The sequence below is a fragment of the Paramisgurnus dabryanus genome, chromosome 8, assembly GCF_030506205.2.
Source record: "Paramisgurnus dabryanus chromosome 8, PD_genome_1.1, whole genome shotgun sequence".
In the NCBI taxonomy this organism is placed as follows: domain Eukaryota; kingdom Metazoa; phylum Chordata; class Actinopteri; order Cypriniformes; family Cobitidae; genus Paramisgurnus; species Paramisgurnus dabryanus.
The window spans coordinates 18345009-18363215 of record NC_133344.1 but is presented as its reverse complement, the minus strand read 5'-3'; the positions used below and the strand labels follow the sequence as shown (position 1 = coordinate 18363215).

General features: G+C 37.2%; 2 protein-coding genes across 9 annotated transcripts in view; one reads left to right on the top strand and one right to left on the bottom strand.

The window, feature by feature from the left end:
* The window catches only part of LOC135770913 (NXPE family member 3-like), a 37595-nt gene extending 32391 nt beyond the window's left edge, over positions 1 to 5204 (top strand). For 4 of the 5 annotated variants that reach the window (XM_065280837.2, XM_065280836.2, XM_065280835.2 and 1 more), the window contains one exon: positions 3501 to 5204. In XM_065280837.2, coding sequence (XP_065136909.1) covers positions 3501 to 3695 — 195 coding nt within the window. In that variant the 3' untranslated portion in view covers positions 3696 to 5204. The remainder of the gene's footprint in view (positions 1 to 3500) is intronic. The other variant, XM_073815598.1, reaches the window with a different exon arrangement.
* A 4772-nt stretch (positions 5205 to 9976) lies between these two features.
* LOC135770902 (NXPE family member 3-like) overlaps positions 9977 to 18207 on the bottom strand; it is a 31692-nt gene continuing 23461 nt past the window's right edge. For 3 of the 4 annotated variants that reach the window (XM_065280814.2, XM_065280812.2, XM_065280815.2), the window contains 3 exons: positions 12492 to 12695; positions 12000 to 12337; positions 9977 to 10574 (listed from right to left, as the gene is read on the bottom strand). In XM_065280814.2, coding sequence (XP_065136886.1) covers positions 10380 to 10574; positions 12000 to 12337; positions 12492 to 12695 — 737 coding nt within the window. In that variant the 3' untranslated portion in view covers positions 9977 to 10379. The remainder of the gene's footprint in view (positions 10575 to 11999; positions 12338 to 12491; positions 12696 to 18207) is intronic. The other variant, XM_073815595.1, reaches the window with a different exon arrangement.

The window sequence follows — 18207 nt, the reverse complement described above, 5'->3', positions numbered from 1 at the left end:
TTTTAAAAAACGATTTGCAGTATGTAAATGTAGTTTACTTCTTCCTATGTGACTGATTGTAGTAGATATACAATTTTAAAGAAAAGAAACACAACAAATTAAATGTAGTTTGATATTACTTTATGTCTTTATGCAAAAATAAAAACTGTTATGATGCAATTAGATGACCCCTTTTATCAAACTCTATTAAATACAATAATATAGTATATTAATGATAGACAGTGCAGGTCTATATATTATAAATGTGACTGGTGTTATAATGGTTATTATTTTATATAAGATAGAGCAGAAGCAGGAAAAGTGTCTCTCTTTCTATTTCTCTCTTGCCAATTAAAAAAAGCTAAATCCACTCATTATTTCAGATTCAAAAGTCTACTTGCTGTCCCAGTGACAGGGGACTTTACATTACAGCTTTGCGTTTTGTAAATCTTGAGTCAGCTTGAGCTTTGCTCATTCAGTGCAATAGATTTTGGAAAAGATATGGTTTATTAATAATGATAGAAAAGAGCCAGTTGTTATCGCCATAGAAACCGTCGGCACGCTGAAACTGCACGCAAGCTTTAGCACGGTAGCGCTCACAGTCATTCTCCGATCGACTCGGGTTTTACACACAATATTAATCAGACTTGGGACCCGAAGTAATTTAACTTTGACTGACCCGGACCTGACTGACCATTTCAAATACAAACCCGGAACCATACGGTCCGCGGGTGCTCCGTCAAGTTCTCTAAAGGTTAAACTCTGCTCAAGTTCAGAAACATGAAGGATACAATGTGACACGAGCTTGTTCGCGTCGCATCCCAATTCATTGCTAAACAGAGAGCACGTGAACGCATACCGAACTCATCATGTCGCACACAAAATGTCATTATTAAAGAGTGTCATCATCACAGAAAAACAAAAAAGACAAAATTTGATGCCAGAAATACTTGGGCACTTGTTAAAATAACTGGGCAGCGCACCCAAGTAAAGTCAATGTGTGGGAAACACTGTGACAAGAGTGTGCAGGTGTCAGAGTGAATACGACGCAGCGCCATCTATGGGAATACTGAGATAAACTCATTTCAGGACAATAGTAAAACGGCATTACAAAAAAATGTATGAATCGATTTTTGGAATTCTATGAATCAATTCAGAATCAGCAAAGCTTGAATCGCGATTCAAATGTGAATTTGCACACCCCTACCTCTCGGGTTCTTTCTTCAAACCAGTGAGAACACAGACGGTCGGCTTGTGTGTCGGCTTGCAGCCTCTGTTTTGGTGCTGCACATTTGCACCACTATAAAAGGCCATTAGAGCAAAAATGTTGCAAAAACTGTTTTTGTTCTCCTCCTCTGCCTTGGGGGCTGATGTTGCAGAGCATCGGCACTCAGGCTCTCACTAGCTGCATTCCAGAAAACCTGTGTTTGGCTAGGCCCCCGTTTAGCGCCCCCTTGAGGTTCCCTATGCGTGTATTTTCCGTGGAGCTAATCTACCGCGTTTTCTCTTAGCTCTGGCTGCCCTGCCAACGATGCTATAGAAAAGGTGTAGTGGACGCTCTGATGCTCGAATGCATTCTCTGAACTCCTCTCAAGCAGAGGTTTCCGCCTTCAGATTGGTTAGCTCATTACCATAAAGTTGAGCTGATTTCAACTCTCCTCGACACTCACACAGTACATGACGCGCCGCTCCGCTGCTCGCCAGAGCTCGCCGCCCGTTCTCATTGGAAATGAATGACTTTCGGTCACTTTGACGCTCTCGCCGGTGGCGGTGTGAAAGCACAGTTATGATACGAGCAGACAACATCTTCAGTAAAATAGTGTTCAGGCAGTGTGATTGCATTTCCATGCATGGTTTCCTGAGGCACTGGGTCGCTGGTGCTTTTTGGTGATATAATCGAAGACAGAAGCATTCAGATAATTTTTTCACTTCTCTGGATATTGTGAAGGGGTTTTTCTTTATCATGGAGAGGATAATTTGATAATCCACCATTGTTATCCTATATGGACATCCAGGACTTTTTTGTTGCTGAGCTCACCAGAGTGTTTCTTTTTTCAGAGGCTGCGTCTGAAAGTTTCGGCAGCTTAGGCACCTTTTGCCTCGCTGCCTCATGAGGCAATGATTTCGGCAGCAGGAAGACAGCTGTGGGAAACGCATTCCCTTCATAGGCAGCGTAATGGAATTCAGTTTGAAATATAACCAGAGACTAGTGTTGTAGTTCTCGAGACCGGTCTCGGTCTCAAGACCACTTTTTAAAGGTCTTGGTCTCATCTTGGAATCGACCACATTTTTACTTGGTCTCGTCTCGGTCTCAGACAAAGAGGACTCGGAATTTTATTTCATGACCGGTCAAGACCACAACTGATCACAAATTTATTTTTTATCATTAATTTTATGCAGTTTATTCAGGTTTGGCATATGATGTTGGCATTGTTTAAGCATTGTTTAAGTTTCTCCCAATTGACAGTTTTTCTAATTTTATTATTAAAAACACCTGCATTGTGTTAAGTGGATGGCAAGCCATGGAAATACAGTTCAGAATAATGGTAAAGTTGATTTCAGCTCTTTAGTGTTTGTTCACTTTTATTTGCTTATAGACAAGTGTATAGATAAAGTGTTTTAATGCAGTGACTTGCACTGGTCTTGGTCTTGACTTGGTCTTGGCCTGTCTTGGTCCTGGTCATGACTTGATCTCGGTTTAGGTGGTCTTGACTACAACACTACCAGAGACTTTGTGATAACTAATCGCATATTTGAAAACTACAATACTCACTAGAAATTTAATAAAAAGGTGTAAAAAGTGAAAATAAAACTTTATTTACACTAAATTTGTGCTCCAGCCGCTTGCTTGGCCGCTATTTATTTTTTTCGAACTCGACCAGGCTCGACCAATAACATTCCTCGCACACGCCCGCACAACGAATTGTGGGACAAGACGATGAAGATATCTCAGGAGTCAGGAAGTAAACCAAACATTAGATTCAGACATGCCTTTATGCCTTCCTGCCTTGGAATGCTGCCTCCGAAGCCCGAATGTACCAAATTGTTGAACTGATCACTACTGATTTTCCTCCTATCTGACTGATGTATTTGTTATGTTTTTGAAACCTGCATAACTTGCATGGAGATCTCCCTGAACCACATGATGTGGGTTACAGCCACAGCTACCAAATGCAAATGCCACACTTCAATCAACTCCAGACCTTAAACATGCTTTATGAGAAATTTATTTAACAAATAGAAAATACCTATATCCATTAGGTTTTATGTTAAGGGGAAGCAACGTATTAAACACCTGTTAAAATCCTAAACCCGTCATCCAATTTTGATGTGAATACACTCACATTACAGAGAGTCTGTACTTTAAGCCCATATTAATTATATAACTGTTTTTGAATGTGTTTTGGTAAACAGCTAAAATAACAAAACTTGTGTCAGTGTCCAAATATATATAGACCTAACTGTACATGTATGCACGTTTGTGTATATTGTGCTAAGGTGTATTTCTGTCTTTCTAATAGGATGTGTTTGGCAGTGACTGGTATTCTCTGCAGTTGGACAGAATCCTACGGTGGGCTTTTCAGGATGTTGGTGTTTATATTTTGGATGTTTGGCAAATGACAGCCTGTCACTACAACAAAGAGAACATTCATCCAGGTCCTGTCATTATCAAAAATGAGATGGACATTTCCCTTTCTTTCATTTGCCCTGACTGATTTTGTCATATCAGGAGGTAAAAGCAGGGTTAGGGGGCCGGGGGGGGGGGGGGGGGCATTGCACTCCCAGATTTTCCTTCTGCCCCCCAAAAATGTCCAGCCAACCATAAAAAACTGAGTCTTTCAAAAAACATCTTCTGTTGGCAAACGCTAGGGTTTACGGCTCCCACCCACTATTGACTGATTAGCTTATTTAAGCCTTTTTAGCAGTATTTAACTCACTGGAAAAGTACTACTGTTCTCAATGATGGTAACTAAAAAAACCTGCATCTTTAAAACATATATCAGACACAATGCAATTTAGTATTACATAAACGTAATAACACAACACATATTAAAATGAAACTTGTATTTATAGTAAAACATGTCCAAAATAGCCCCTTATCCTTTCTTAGACTCACCTCATTATTTATTAATTCAAATACAACAGCCAATGGCAAGGCTCCAGCAGCATTTAATCTCAGCCAACATTGATATGTGGGCCCCACGTGGGTCCCATCTGGGCAGCATGGGTTACATGTGGGTATGGGCTTCACATGGGCAATATATGTGGGTCCCATGTGGGTTTTACTATGTGGGCCCCATATAGGTTTGCCCATGTGGGATAATAATGTGGGGCCCTCATGGCATCTATGTGGGCAAAATAATTTTATGCTTGTAATACATCTTTATACATTTAAAATCTTGAAATAATAACTTTTGGTTGATTGTCACTTTTAAAGAAAGAGAAAATAATATAACAGATATAATTTAATCAGTATAAAACATTTTAAATAAAAATGCACTATTTTTGACATTTAATTGTGATATTTACAATGTTTACCTGCATTAGAATTTTTCAATTATTAATTTTATTTCAATTTGCACAGCTGAGAATTAGTGAAAATAAGAAATTTCAGAAAGTTAATCAGATTGTTAGTGTGTGAATTAAAGAAATGTTTCAAACATTCTGGAAGGAGCCTGATTAGTGGATTGTAATTTATTTTCCGAGTTTTTAGTAAATGTAATACTACGGTACAAATTCACAAACTGCACAGCGATGAATCAAAGCAAACGTGCAAGGACATTTAATGAGTTTGGCTGTGGATGCTTTGGAAGTTCTTCATAAAACTGTTGAGCAAAGATTAATTGATGATCAGAATTAAGACCATATCCAGAACAGTGAGCAATATTTGTGTTGTTTTTGAGTCTGAACTATTTTAAGAGTATGACTTCTTTCAATGCTTATTTTAAGTGTTATGTTAAATTGTTAGTCATTTACTGCATTAGCAGTTTGAAATGTTGATGATTATTTTAGCATTGAAAGTGTTATAAATTAAAAATAAAGTATTTTGATATATTGAACCTGTACCGGTTTTTTATTTGATTTTTCATGTTTTGTGATGTTATAGATTAATGAACTGTTGGATATTTATGCTGAAAATTGATATTTACCAAACTAAAATTATGTTGCTTTATCGGTTTTAAATTTTAAACAAATATATTATTTAAAGGGGACAGAGAATACATTTTTTTTACCTTGTCTTTGTTGAATAATGGTAGTCTTCCCGCATTCACGAACATACAAAAATTGCTAGACATGTAAACATTTCAGTCTCATAGAAATTCCTCTTTTAGAAATGTCAGCCAGAAAACAGCCCAATCTGAAAAACTGATGCTTATGACATTACATGCTTCTCACTGCCCCTCCACTTTAAAATAATTGGCTAAATTTTTTGAGTGACAGCAAAGTCAGCCAATCAGTAATGAGATTGCAAGTTAAGCCAGTAGTGGGAGCCAAATAGGTGCAAAACCACTTGTTTAAAATCCCCCACCCTAATAGAGCTATCTGAGAGAGGTTTTTAGGACGCTTCTAAGGCATTACAGACCCAAACACCAACTTTTTTGTCTACATGTCACATCACAGAACAAGGATAAATTAACACAGTCTCACCCCATGTCGTCAATATTTGACGACACTTGACCATTCGTCATATGTTGACGCGAAGGGTATACCTTTCGCGTCATTTTTTGACGAACTGGGGACTTCAATACTATTACGTCCGTTGCATTCTCTTTCCTATTTTCTTACCATTTTCGCGTCGGTTTAGGGTTAGATTACGCAAAATTAAACAGTGTACGCGAAATTAAACAGTTGTCACCTGGCGTTGGGGTAAGAGTTAGGTACGCGAAATGAAACAGTTGTCACCTGGCGTTGGGGTTAGAGTTAGGTTTGGGTAGGGATGTCATTATGTAAATCTAACCCTAAACCGACGCGAAAATGGTAAGAAAATAGGAAAGAGAATGCAACGGACGTAATAGTATTGAAGTCCCCAGTTCGTCAAAAAATGACGCGAAAGGTATACCCTCCGCGTCAACATATTGACGCATGGTCAAGTGTTGTCAAATATTGACGCCATGGGGTGAGACTGGGTTGGATAAATACCCTGTTCAATCATTCTATGTCACCTTTAAGTAAATTACAATTAAGTATTAAGAGTATGATTATTACATAATAAAGGACCACTCCAGTACCCATTAAAAACCCATACTGTGCCCTGGTAAATAACGTGGGCTTCATTAGGTGGGGGCAATGAGGGCCCTATGTATGTCGCCTAGCTGGGCCCCACATGAGCCCCACTCAGTTTCTATATCAAATTCATGTGGGCTAACCCAGGTGGGGCCATAGTGCAACCCATGGACAAACCCATATAGGGCCCACATAGGAAGCCCATATGTGGGCCCCACCTTGCAATGTTGGCTGGGGGTATATGTATGTATTTTATGCCAAGTTGAATTAGTCAATAGGGGTTGTATGATTCTTTGGTTTATAACTTTTGATTCTGAATAATAACTGCATAAAGTTAAGTCTATTTAGTATTTTTCAGTAATGCAGTTATTTTGGGGAAAATTGCAGGCTGATTTAAGGTGCGCTCAAAATTTTCTTCTTGCGCACCTAACATTTTCTGTCAGGGGCTACAGTGCTCCTAATAACAAAAAAGTTAGCCCTGAATGACTTGACAAAATTTTTATAGATTTTCATTGCTGGCTTATTTTAAAGAAAGTGTAGTGCATGAGAGAGAACAACTGCTGTGCTTAGTGCACCTTCAAGAGACCAAGGTCCCTGGTCCTCCGCACAGTTTTTGCCAGGTAGGCAGATACATGTTGGATATGCTAATAGTATGGCTATAGTATAGTATTTTACTATACTATTTTGATCTTTAATTTCCTATTTCCCCCTCTTCTCAATGACATACATAAACATGTTAACTAAATAATAAAAATTTGCTCATAAAACCAAACAGAATAGCTTTTTTTCTTCAAACATATTTTTTTTAACTTTATGTATGCAAAGCAGGGGAAAAATGAAAATTAATATACAATTAAATAAGAGGGAGTACACAAGAGCAGTTCACAAACACATGACTACAAATAGGCCTAATGCAGACAAACACCCAGGAGGTAAATTGTTAAAGCCAACTTACAAGGCCAGATATTCTTTGCACTGTATAATACCAAGCTATCATAAAATGTCATTTTTCGTTCATTTATAGTGAATTTTTCAATCATTAATAGTAAATAAATATAAAGCTTTTAATAGGATTATTTTTTTATATTTATTTGAAGGGGGAGCCCTTTTTCAGTTTTAGCACAGGCCCCTCAAAAGGTCTGTGCACGGCCCTGCTTTCATGGGATATGGACCCTTTAAAGCAGTGGTTCTCAAACTGGGGTCCGGGGCCCCCAGGGGGGCCGCGAGATGGTGCCAGGGGGGCCCCAGTTTTATGACATTTTATAAAATACATAAATTTATCATGAATTCTGTGAAATTAAACCTAAAAAAAATAAGGCAGCACTACTTTGTATAATTTAATGTTTTGTTTAATTAAAATTTGAAGTTTTAAACTGTTTTTTGGTCATAAAATTTCTTTGGGGGGGCCGCGAAGGAATGCACCGTACACAAAGGGGGCCGCACGCTGAAAAAGTTTGAGAACCACTACACTAAAGTAGCCTTGACCAACCCATTTATAAAATTCTAGTTCTACCATTGCATATTAAGTGTATAATAAGTATGTGCATATTGTGAATTAATTTAATAAACTAATTATTGATAGCCTTTAGTTAATTCACTAAAATGATCCTATATTCAGTTAGCCTACTGTATGTTTACTTTACTGACACAGCCCAGTGTGCCCAGGATGGTAAAATAATTATTACAATGTATTCCTAATGACCAACACAAGTCTTCTGCATAGGCTACTGACATGGTTTAAAATCTATAGTTATTTGATTCTTTTGTTTTCTGATGTATTAAAATTCATATATGAAGAGCAGAAAAATAAGTATTTTTTTCCTGAGGTGCATACCCTAGAAAAATACTTAGATGGACCTCGGTATTTATAAAATCCTGCATATGGCCCTGCTCATAATTAAATACAAAAGGAGGAGACAAACAGCAAAAAGGTCCACTTTTGTAAAAAAAAACCTTTCAATAAGCTGGCTACGGACCTGATATACATATACATCATTATATATATATATATATAATGTTGGGCTCCACCTACAAAAAACATCATCTCTGTTTGCAAACACGCAAATGGTCTATTCTTCATAGGATCCTTGTCTTTGTTGTTCTAGAAGACGGCTGCTCTGCAATCCTTAACACCGTAACAGAAAACCGTAAACCATCTCTAGGTGCAGCCGCCTACAGTGCAGCAAGTTTTCAAAGACTATGGTGCTGGCTTCTAAGGAAATGAACAACGTGGAGTGCTTCTGGGGTTTTCTCCTCAGATGACCACCCTGACTACAAATTGCTTAGACAGAATAGTGCTATGTGTGTGTGTGTACAATGTGTCTTTACTTTGTCAATGTATATACATGGTTTAAATACCCATGCAATGTCTGTTAAAAGTTTTAAGCATTTTCCCCATACTTTGATATTTTCAAAGAAAATGTCATAATTGTCACGTCAGTAATTCCTTTTATTCCTCATAAATGTGCATACAAAAATTTTAATAAATATTGTTTGTTCTTTGAAGATCCATCCCTTCCCCATTTTTGGGGGGTATTATTGCTTCTGGGTTATGCCTTTTAATATATAGAATTCCTACAGCATTTTGTCTTTCAAAACCAGTTTCCTTTTTTGTCACAACCAAAACGCATATATGTTTCCCTCATATTCTTCTTCTTCCTTTTATTTCTTAATGCCATTCCAGCATCTATGGCTAAATTCATAAGTAATACATACACAAGTTTTATTCAGACAAGTTGATTCATGCACAAGTTGGGGGAGGGACAATTTGGTATTTCCAAATTGCATAACTTGCGTGTTTTTGGCCTGTGGGAGGAAACCAGAGTACCCGGAGTAAACCCACGCTGACATAGGGAGAACATGCAGAAACTCCACACAAAAAGTCCACCTGACCTAGCCAATGCTTGAACCAGGAATCTCCTAGCTGTGAGGCAACAGTGCTACCCACTGAGCCACTGTGCCACCCACTGAGCCACTGTGCCAACCTCTTTCCTGCATCTAAAATAAAAAACTTGAGTATAGACTAATAGGTGTTGTCTGGACTCTTATCATTAGATGTTTAGAAAACTTTTAAAAAGGTTGTTATATGTATTGGTAATGACTGCATTCTCTTGAGTTTTCACTGCAAATGTCACATCTATAACTCTGGGATGACTCATGTTGATTTTTAGCTTTAAATGCAAAATTCTGATTTAGTTCTAAATTATTTTTGTTTATAGTTTTCATTTTAATATAAATTCATTCATTTGATGTTCACATCTAAATATCACAACATAATGTTTACTTTATACAATGTATGGAATGTTACATTGGTAGTTAAACTGTATAGTTCAAAACAAACATGAACAAAAGGCAGAGGCACTCAAAATACGGATTTTAATTCCACTGCTATGCTATGTTTAAATGTCAAGTGCAAATTGCTGGAGGGAAAGCTTTCAACTCCTCTGTGCCATAAAAACCATGAAAGCTTAGTATACCGCTTCGGTACGATTATTTTAACTGTAACACACTGACATTTTGGTGTGACTTTTGTGACTGTATTGAATGTTTTGTTTATCATAATTTTAAATTTACATACAGACATGTAATTTTTGGCTTTCATTAATTTATTTTATAAACCTTATGTTTCTGTTAGCCAAATATCACATTCATAAATGTAAATTTTCAAAGTGCAAACTTTAAGATTTAAACATGAGATGAAAATGTATTTTGACCTGCGAGATATGAGAACAATGGCTGTATTAAAGGACTTGGCACTTAATCTGGACTGAAAGACTGTTGGACTCTTGTTTTATTGTTATATGACAATGGTGTCAATGTGTGTTAGTTTCTTTTTCTGTTTTTTCAAGCATTTAATAAAAAAAACAATTATTTTATATACTTTTATTATGCATGTAGATTAGGTGACGTATTTCCGCTCACCCGCTAGTGGAGGTCAAGTGTTTCCTGTTTGAGAGTGGAGCTCCCCTCGCCCGTGGTCTGCAACCAGACCTTTCTCTCAATTGTCTTTGTTGAATCCAATGGGGTCGCTGTGTCCATTTCTTTTACTGTCTTAGATCTTGGGAATTGTCAGATCACATTTTTTCCACAGACAAGTCTGTACACCGGAAATCCTGCGTGGCGCCGGAGCGCTATCAAGCCTTTGTTTCCACTTCCTGATTCCCCATGTGAAAAGTTCATTCAGGGCAAATGAAAGACAGAAATATGTCCATCTCATTTTTGATGATGACAGGACCTGGATGAATGTCCTCTTTGTTGTAGTGACAGGCTGTCATTTGCCAAACATCCAAAATATAAACACCAACATCCTGAAAAGCCCACCGAAGGATTCTGTCCAACTGCAAAGAATACCAGTCACTGCCGAACACATCCTATTAGAAAGACAGAAATACACTTTAAGCACTATTTGGACGGGATTAAAATTCTCAGGCTATTCCAGAGATGGGAGTATCTGTTTCATGCATTTGGGCTTTGCAGAAGATCACGTACTCTGGATACGCATGTTTGTAATGTTTGATAATTTCACTTTAAATGTAAAATTATTACAGAACATGTAATTTATTAATTTAATTTTAACAAATCAAAAAAACATACAAATCCTAATAAAGAAGCCTACATGTTTTATATAACTGGCTGCTTATAATAAACCCAAAGAAATTATGAAATAATGATTAATAACAATTTATTATCTTTATTAATTAACATTAACATTCCGGAGTTGAACAACATAAGGTCGAGTTTACCTTACACTGATATTACAGTGGCCCAGGGGCGGATCTAGAAAATTATTTATGGGGTGGCAAGGGGGTGCATGTTAGTGCCTTGGATGAGGCGATGCATGCTTTCACGGCAGTTTTCAAAAGTCTCCAACCATGCAAGAAATTAAGATCGCTAGATTTGTTCTAGTCGCTTTTTTAATAAAGTCGCTAAAGCGGTCTAAAAAGTTTCTTAATCTAGCGACAAAGTCACCATGTTGGCACGACTGCGCAGACTTTTTTTACACTGTTGGAACTTTCTGCTCGGACTGACTGTGCCTGCTTGTCTATGACCGGGTATGAACTCTGGTTGGCTAACGATGGAAATTAAGCCAATCATCATCAGCTATGTGGTTGTCCCACCCCCTCTAAGACACACACACCAATCATCATCAGATATGTGTCTCCCACCCCCAAACATTGCCTTTCTGGCTAAAAGAGCCTACTCGGGTATATATATTATATATTGGGATACCAGCGCTGGGGTGGCATATGGGGTGGCAATGCTTTTTTAGGGTGGCAACTGCCACCCCGTGGCACCCCGGTAGATCCGCCCCTGCAGTGGCCAGTCCTAACAGTGTTTGATATTCAGCTCATTTTGATTAAATTATTTTATTTCACAGAATGGAAAAAAACATCCATATCTGAATGAATGGGACTCAAGAAGTTCAATATACACGTGTTAGTAAGACCTTACGCCAGATCACATTGGCCAAAACATGAAAATAACTGCGTTTTCAAAAGATATTGCGGACAAACACAGACATTTGCATTCGGACGGAATTAAATTTCTCAGAGGACCTCTGAGTTAATCGAAAAACAGTAGGTAAATTGCTCTGGAATTCTTACGGAGGTCGTCAGAGAAAAACACAGACATGGCTGATTCGGAAGGAATTAAAAACACAGAGGACCTCTGAGAAGCACAATTTTCTCAGAGGTCCCCCTGTAAAAATAATCCCGTCCGAAATAGGCACAATATTAACATTTAACTTGCAAAGAAGCAATCTCAAAGTGGCCTACTTGTATTTAAACACTTTTTACCTTATAGCCGGTATTTACAGTCTTGATTATAACGGTAGTGTCTGGTGCCCGTTGTAACAAATCTTGCACAGCTTTGCGGATCCTCAACACTCTGTGGGTGAAGAAATCCAGAGGATATGTTGTGAAGTGTGGCCCCAGATTAAAGACAATAACAGTGTGAGGTCCTCCAGTCAGATCATCAATCTCATTACTGACGTAGTGCAGATTAGAAACTTCAGTTTTCCGACAGCGCAGAGGAAGACCGTGAGCCCTCCAGTGTAAGTCAATGTTGTTCTCCACATCCACTGCTAGAAGAGGACCTGCCTGATATTCAACATGCGGGTTCATCTGCTTCAAGGCTGCAGTGAGAAAAGCCAACAATGATGATGATGATCATCAGTGATGATTAAATCCGTGATTATGAAATACTCAAATAGAAATAGAGGTTAAACTATATTGGACCAATACACAAACATTCAGGTACTACATTTATAATTATGTATACTCTCTCACTTGGTACTGCTTTCAGCAAGAACTCAAACCATTGTCTCATGGTCGAGTCTCCCATCATGTAGATGCTTTTGTCTTTCAGGCACTGTGTTGTTGTTTGGGTAGTAAAACTGCGAGTTCTACAAACAAAAGAGGTCCAAACATCATCCAGGTAAAACCCAGCTGGAACTGGTGAGTGCACACCAGGGTGACATTTCTTGCTTTCACCTGCATGAAGTGAAATAGTGTAAAGTCTGTAACATTCGAAGGAATAAAGTTGCCAAAGATTGTCATAAGAACACTTCCTTGCAATTATTCTTCTAGACTGTGGAACAACAAGGTACATTTAACAGTTTATATTTAACAGTATATGTTTTAAAATGGTAAAATGCTTAAGAATTGAAGACATTTTTTTCCAAAAGTAAATTGATTCCACTGTCAGTGGCAGCCTGTGACTTATTGTTCAAGAGCGCATGATGCGAAAGCTTGTCACATCATGTATGTAGCCCGTCATGTGTGTGGCTCGTCATTTCAAAATGTGTTCAGCACGTCATGTGAACCATGTGCACATGCTTCTTGTCAAAATAAGTGCCTGGCTGCTGTAGACGCGTTTAAAGGGTTTATTATGAAAGAGACGCTCGCGTTTGCCAGATACTCGCATAATCTCATGCGTAATTAGAGTTTAGTGGTAAGTTAGTGTCTTGCAAGTATTTTGTGAATGTGAGCGTCTCTTTTATCAAAAACCCTTTCAACGCCTGTGTAGCAGGCACCTATTTTAACAAAACCCATGTTGCACGTGGTTCACATGACACTCTGAACACATATTTTGAATTCACACCTCTCGAAAGAGAAGTCACTGGCTGCCACTGTCCAACATACCGCAGGATTAAGTATAGCTGTTTCAGCTTTATTTATACCTGTAAAACTGATTTGCACATGAGATTATGCAGTAGGTTATGCAATAAGAAAATTCATACAAAATCAAATATGGCTCACTATGAGATTGTGAGAAAAAGTGGCGTCTGCGCCTAATGTCTGTATTGTATGCCCGGTGCGTAACTCCAAGGTAAATGAGTATAATGGTAGAAAAGAGACCGCACTCAGAGACTGAATCAAATACAAAAACTGTATTAAAATACCGAATAGTGTTCACAGGCCATAACAAACACAAGGACAAACGTTTCGGGCTTAGCCCATCATCAGTGTCACAACTTCGAAACACGTCATAAGGCGCTAATGCCTCTTATAGGTTCCTACACCAATCACTCCGTATGTGGAAAAGGATACACCCATGATCATTACTGGCAATCAACCATTGGCTATAGTCGTGAATATATTACGTAAGCATGTCCAATAGAACATCCTATCAATCCAAACCATGATATAATGTACTACTAGAGACAAAAATATAATAAACTTCAAGAAACAAAATTTTTAAGAAACAAAAAATTATATATCAAAATACACTAATAATACCATCAAGAAAACTAAATAAGCCAAAAGCGAAAAATACAAAAGTGAAGAATAATGCTCAATAATCAACCATATATCATACCATATTGATTGGTTACCTGTATGTATATATGCCCTGTTTTTTGCTCTGTTTTTCTTTTTTTTTTCTTGCTCTAGTATTGTATTATATGATATATGGTTGATTATTGAGCATTATTTTTCACTTTTGTATTTTTCGCTTTTGGCTTATTTAGTTTTCTTGATGGTATTATTAGTGTATTTTGATATATAATTTTTTTGTTTCTTAAAAATTTTGTTTCTTGAAGTTTATTATATTTTTGTCTCTCGTAGTACATTATATCATGGTTTGGATTGATAGGATGTTCTATTGGACATGTTTACGTAATATATTCACGACTATAGCCAATGGTTGATTGTCATTGAAATGTGAATTTAGAGACACGAGGTAGTATTTATGTTTATAATTATTTTGCTGAATGCTTTTCCTCTGCAGGGTCATGCCTCATTTCCAGGTACACCCTGGATAGATGGCCAGTTCATTGCAGGGCACTCACAGACACACTCTCACTCAAACACTTAGGGGCAGTTTTGTGACTTTTTATTCCTACAATTTTGCATGTTTACCCGAAGTGAAACCCATGCTGTTGCTGACACAGGGAGAATATGAAAATTTAAAAACAGAATGGCCTTATTCTGACTAGAATCCCTAAACTAGAAACACTGTGCCGGAGTTCATTCTGTTGCATAGTGTTTGTACTTCCTGCTTCGCTACTTCCTGCTTCGGATGCTTCTACTTGCGCTCTGTGCTTTACGCTTTTGCTTTTTCGCTTTTATCTTTTGATTCAACTACCAACAGTTCAGCACAGTGCTCAAACTAAACAATTGGGCACTCACATTAAAACTACAAATTCTTGGAACTATATTGATATTTGGAATATCCAACAACTTAGGGAATTTGTCATAGTGCTCTACCAGTCTGCTATTGCCGGCAGTTGAAAATCCTAAAACAGGACAACACAGCTGCCCACACTCAAACAGAAGAAAATAAGAAAAAATGCCTTCTTTTGGATCTCAATCCACCTGCTGCTCAAACTGCCACAGACTTTTACAAAAGATTGCAGTTCTCGAAACAAAGTTACTTGTGGTGCTACCGACCCTCCCAGACAGTGCCGCTGCTAGCCATTTTGGTGCCCTAAGCATAATTCCTTTTTAATGCCCCCCACCCCGACCCTGAGTTTGTTTTTGCCAGTTTAATTTTTTTATTACCAAACATATAACATAATAGCAGAAAGTAAAATCTTTACAGCTTTAGCCAACACACATTACACATTTGAAAGTGCAAACTTTTATAAAATAGCAAAATAGAAAAAACTTTAAATACTTTAAAAACTTAAATTATCAAAATAATCCAGACATGTTTTTCCCATGTACAATGTCACTTTAAATAAATTACATTAAATAAACATCAATAAGTAAACAAGAATACTCAATATTCTTAAATAAAACAATGATTCAGAGAACTAAGTGTCACAGTAATGTTTGCTTCATATCATATAATGACGTTTTATATTTATATATATTTAACAGTCAGGAATTGTTAGCCTAGCATGTGCACTGACTGCTAACGTTAAGTTTTACTGAGAAGTATTAACCACCATCACGTCAAAATAAACCACAAAATAAACTACTGCTCAATATCTAAAGAAACGTAGTAAAGAAAGTAACAGCTGCGTCAGTTATTTGTAAAATGCATATGCATAGGTAATGTTTTACAGTAAAATCTCAATTTAGCTTGCACTGAGATTATAAATTATAACAACATAGTTTGTCATCACAGCAAGTTCGAGGCGCATTACGATTAGCAGCAGCTGCAGCCAATGCGCATTTCCCTTATTTGGAATGATTAAACATGATGGACTTACCTGCAAGTGATGCACGGGCATCATCCCGCAGTTTCTTCTTTTTTTATTTTTTCCGATCATGACTCCTGCTGTCTTTTCGGGGCCATTTCCAAAAGTTGTCTACTGACTGTCCGTTTCTCAATCCGAAGGCTGCATCCTGCGCGAGGTCGCATATGCAGGCTGCATACGCATGGGCGTAGATTTAGGGTGGGACGCTAGGGACATGTCCCTAGCAATATTCAGGGAAGACTGAATTGTCCCTAGCAATAATTTCGACCAAACAATTAATCTGTATTTATATATAACCACTAATGTCCTTCTTATTCTTGTGTTTTCTATTTTTTACTTATTATATTTTTTTCAGGAATCATTTAAATGAGACTTGAAATCTTTTGCAATCCCGTTCTGTAAAAATAACGCTCTATGTGGTACACAAACGGTTAACAGCTTTCGTTCTCTGCAATGCCCGCCTCCGTAACTCACATCGCTAATATGATTGGCTTTTCATTTCTTTAGTCCCGCCTCTCTAATCACATTGCTAATATGATTGGCAAGGGCGTAGGTTTGATTCTGGCATTGGTGGGGACATAAATAAAATGGTTGCATTGCAAAAACTGTTTATCACCGTTTACTTGACACAAACAACAGACAACTCAGTATGCACTTTACTCAGTAACATCTGACTCGCCACCCCCGGCCATCCCAAATTTATAATAAACAATTCGTTATGTCCTAGAGCCTAATAAACAGTAACTGTTTAAGTCTTTGTCAAAAAAAAGAAAATCACATTGTAAGATATAACCATATTTACTTTATAACAATGAAGAATATGCAATTAATATTTAATTCTTAATTAAATTTTGCCAAAAAAAATCCCAGTGTTGAAGTAGGTATGTATATCATGCTGTTTCCTGAACAACGTTTATTAATGTTTCTGTAGTTCACATTAAATCTTCTTTTCATTAACAGACAGTTAATCAGTGTGAAAAAAAATTGTTTTAAGTTTAAAATGCAACCTTACATTATGTCTACATCTGTGCAAGTAATGACCACAGTGCAGTAATGTAAAGTATTCAGCAATCATGACATGAATTCATGTTTTAAAGTGAAACGATCCTATCACACGTAGCGAGTAAAGACAAGCCAATAAAGTGATGTGATTTAGAGAGGCGGGACTCAAGAAATGCTAATCCAATCATATTAGCAATGTGATTAGAGAGGCGGGACTAAAGAAATGAAAAGCCAATCATATTAGCGATGTGAGTTACGGAGGCGGGCATTGCAGAGAACGAAAGCTGTTAACCGTTTGTGTACCACATAGAGCGTTATTTTTACAGAACGGGATTGCAAAAGATTTCAAGTCTCATTTAAATGATTCCTGAAAAAAATATAATAAGTAAAAAATAGAAAACACAAGAATAAGAAGGACATTAGTGGTTATATATAAATACAGATTAATTGTTTGGTCGAAATTATTGCTAGGGACAATTCAGTCTTCCCTGAATATTGCTAGGGACATGTCCCTAGCGTCCCACCCTTAATCTACGCCCATGATGATTGGATTAGCATTTCTTGAGTCCCGCCTCTCTAAATCACATCACTTTATTGGCTTGTCTTTACTCGCTACGTGTGATAGGATCGTTTCACTTTAAAACATGAATTCATGTCATGATTGCTGAATACTTTACATTACTGCACTGTGGTCATTACTTGCACAGATGTAGACATAATGTAAGGTTGCATTTTAAACTTAAAACAATTTTTTTTCACACTGATTAACTGTCTGTTAATGAAAAGAAGATTTAATGTGAACTACAGAAACATTAATAAACGTTGTTCAGGAAACAGCATGATATACATACCTACTTCAACACTGGGATTTTTTTTGGCAAAATTTAATTAAGAATTAAATATTAATTGCATATTCTTCATTGTTATAAAGTAAATATGGTTATATCTTACAATGTGATTTTCTTTTTTTTGACAAAGACTTAAACAGTTACTGTTTATTAGGCTCTAGGACATAACGAATTGTTTATTATAAATTTGGGATGGCCGGGGGTGGCGAGTCAGATGTTACTGAGTAAAGTGCATACTGAGTTGTCTGTTGTTTGTGTCAAGTAAACGGTGATAAACAGTTTTTGCAATGCAACCATTTTATTTATGTCCCCACCAATGCCAGAATCAAACCTACGCCCTTGTGCATACGTCATCAAGCCTGGTTTATTTCAGGTAACTGAACATTACATTAGCAAGTCATAAGCATATTACAACAATTTACGATTAACTAAGAATAATAGTCAACTTTATAATCGTTAATATTACCAAATAAGAACGTTTGATGACGTATGCGCTTAGATATGCGA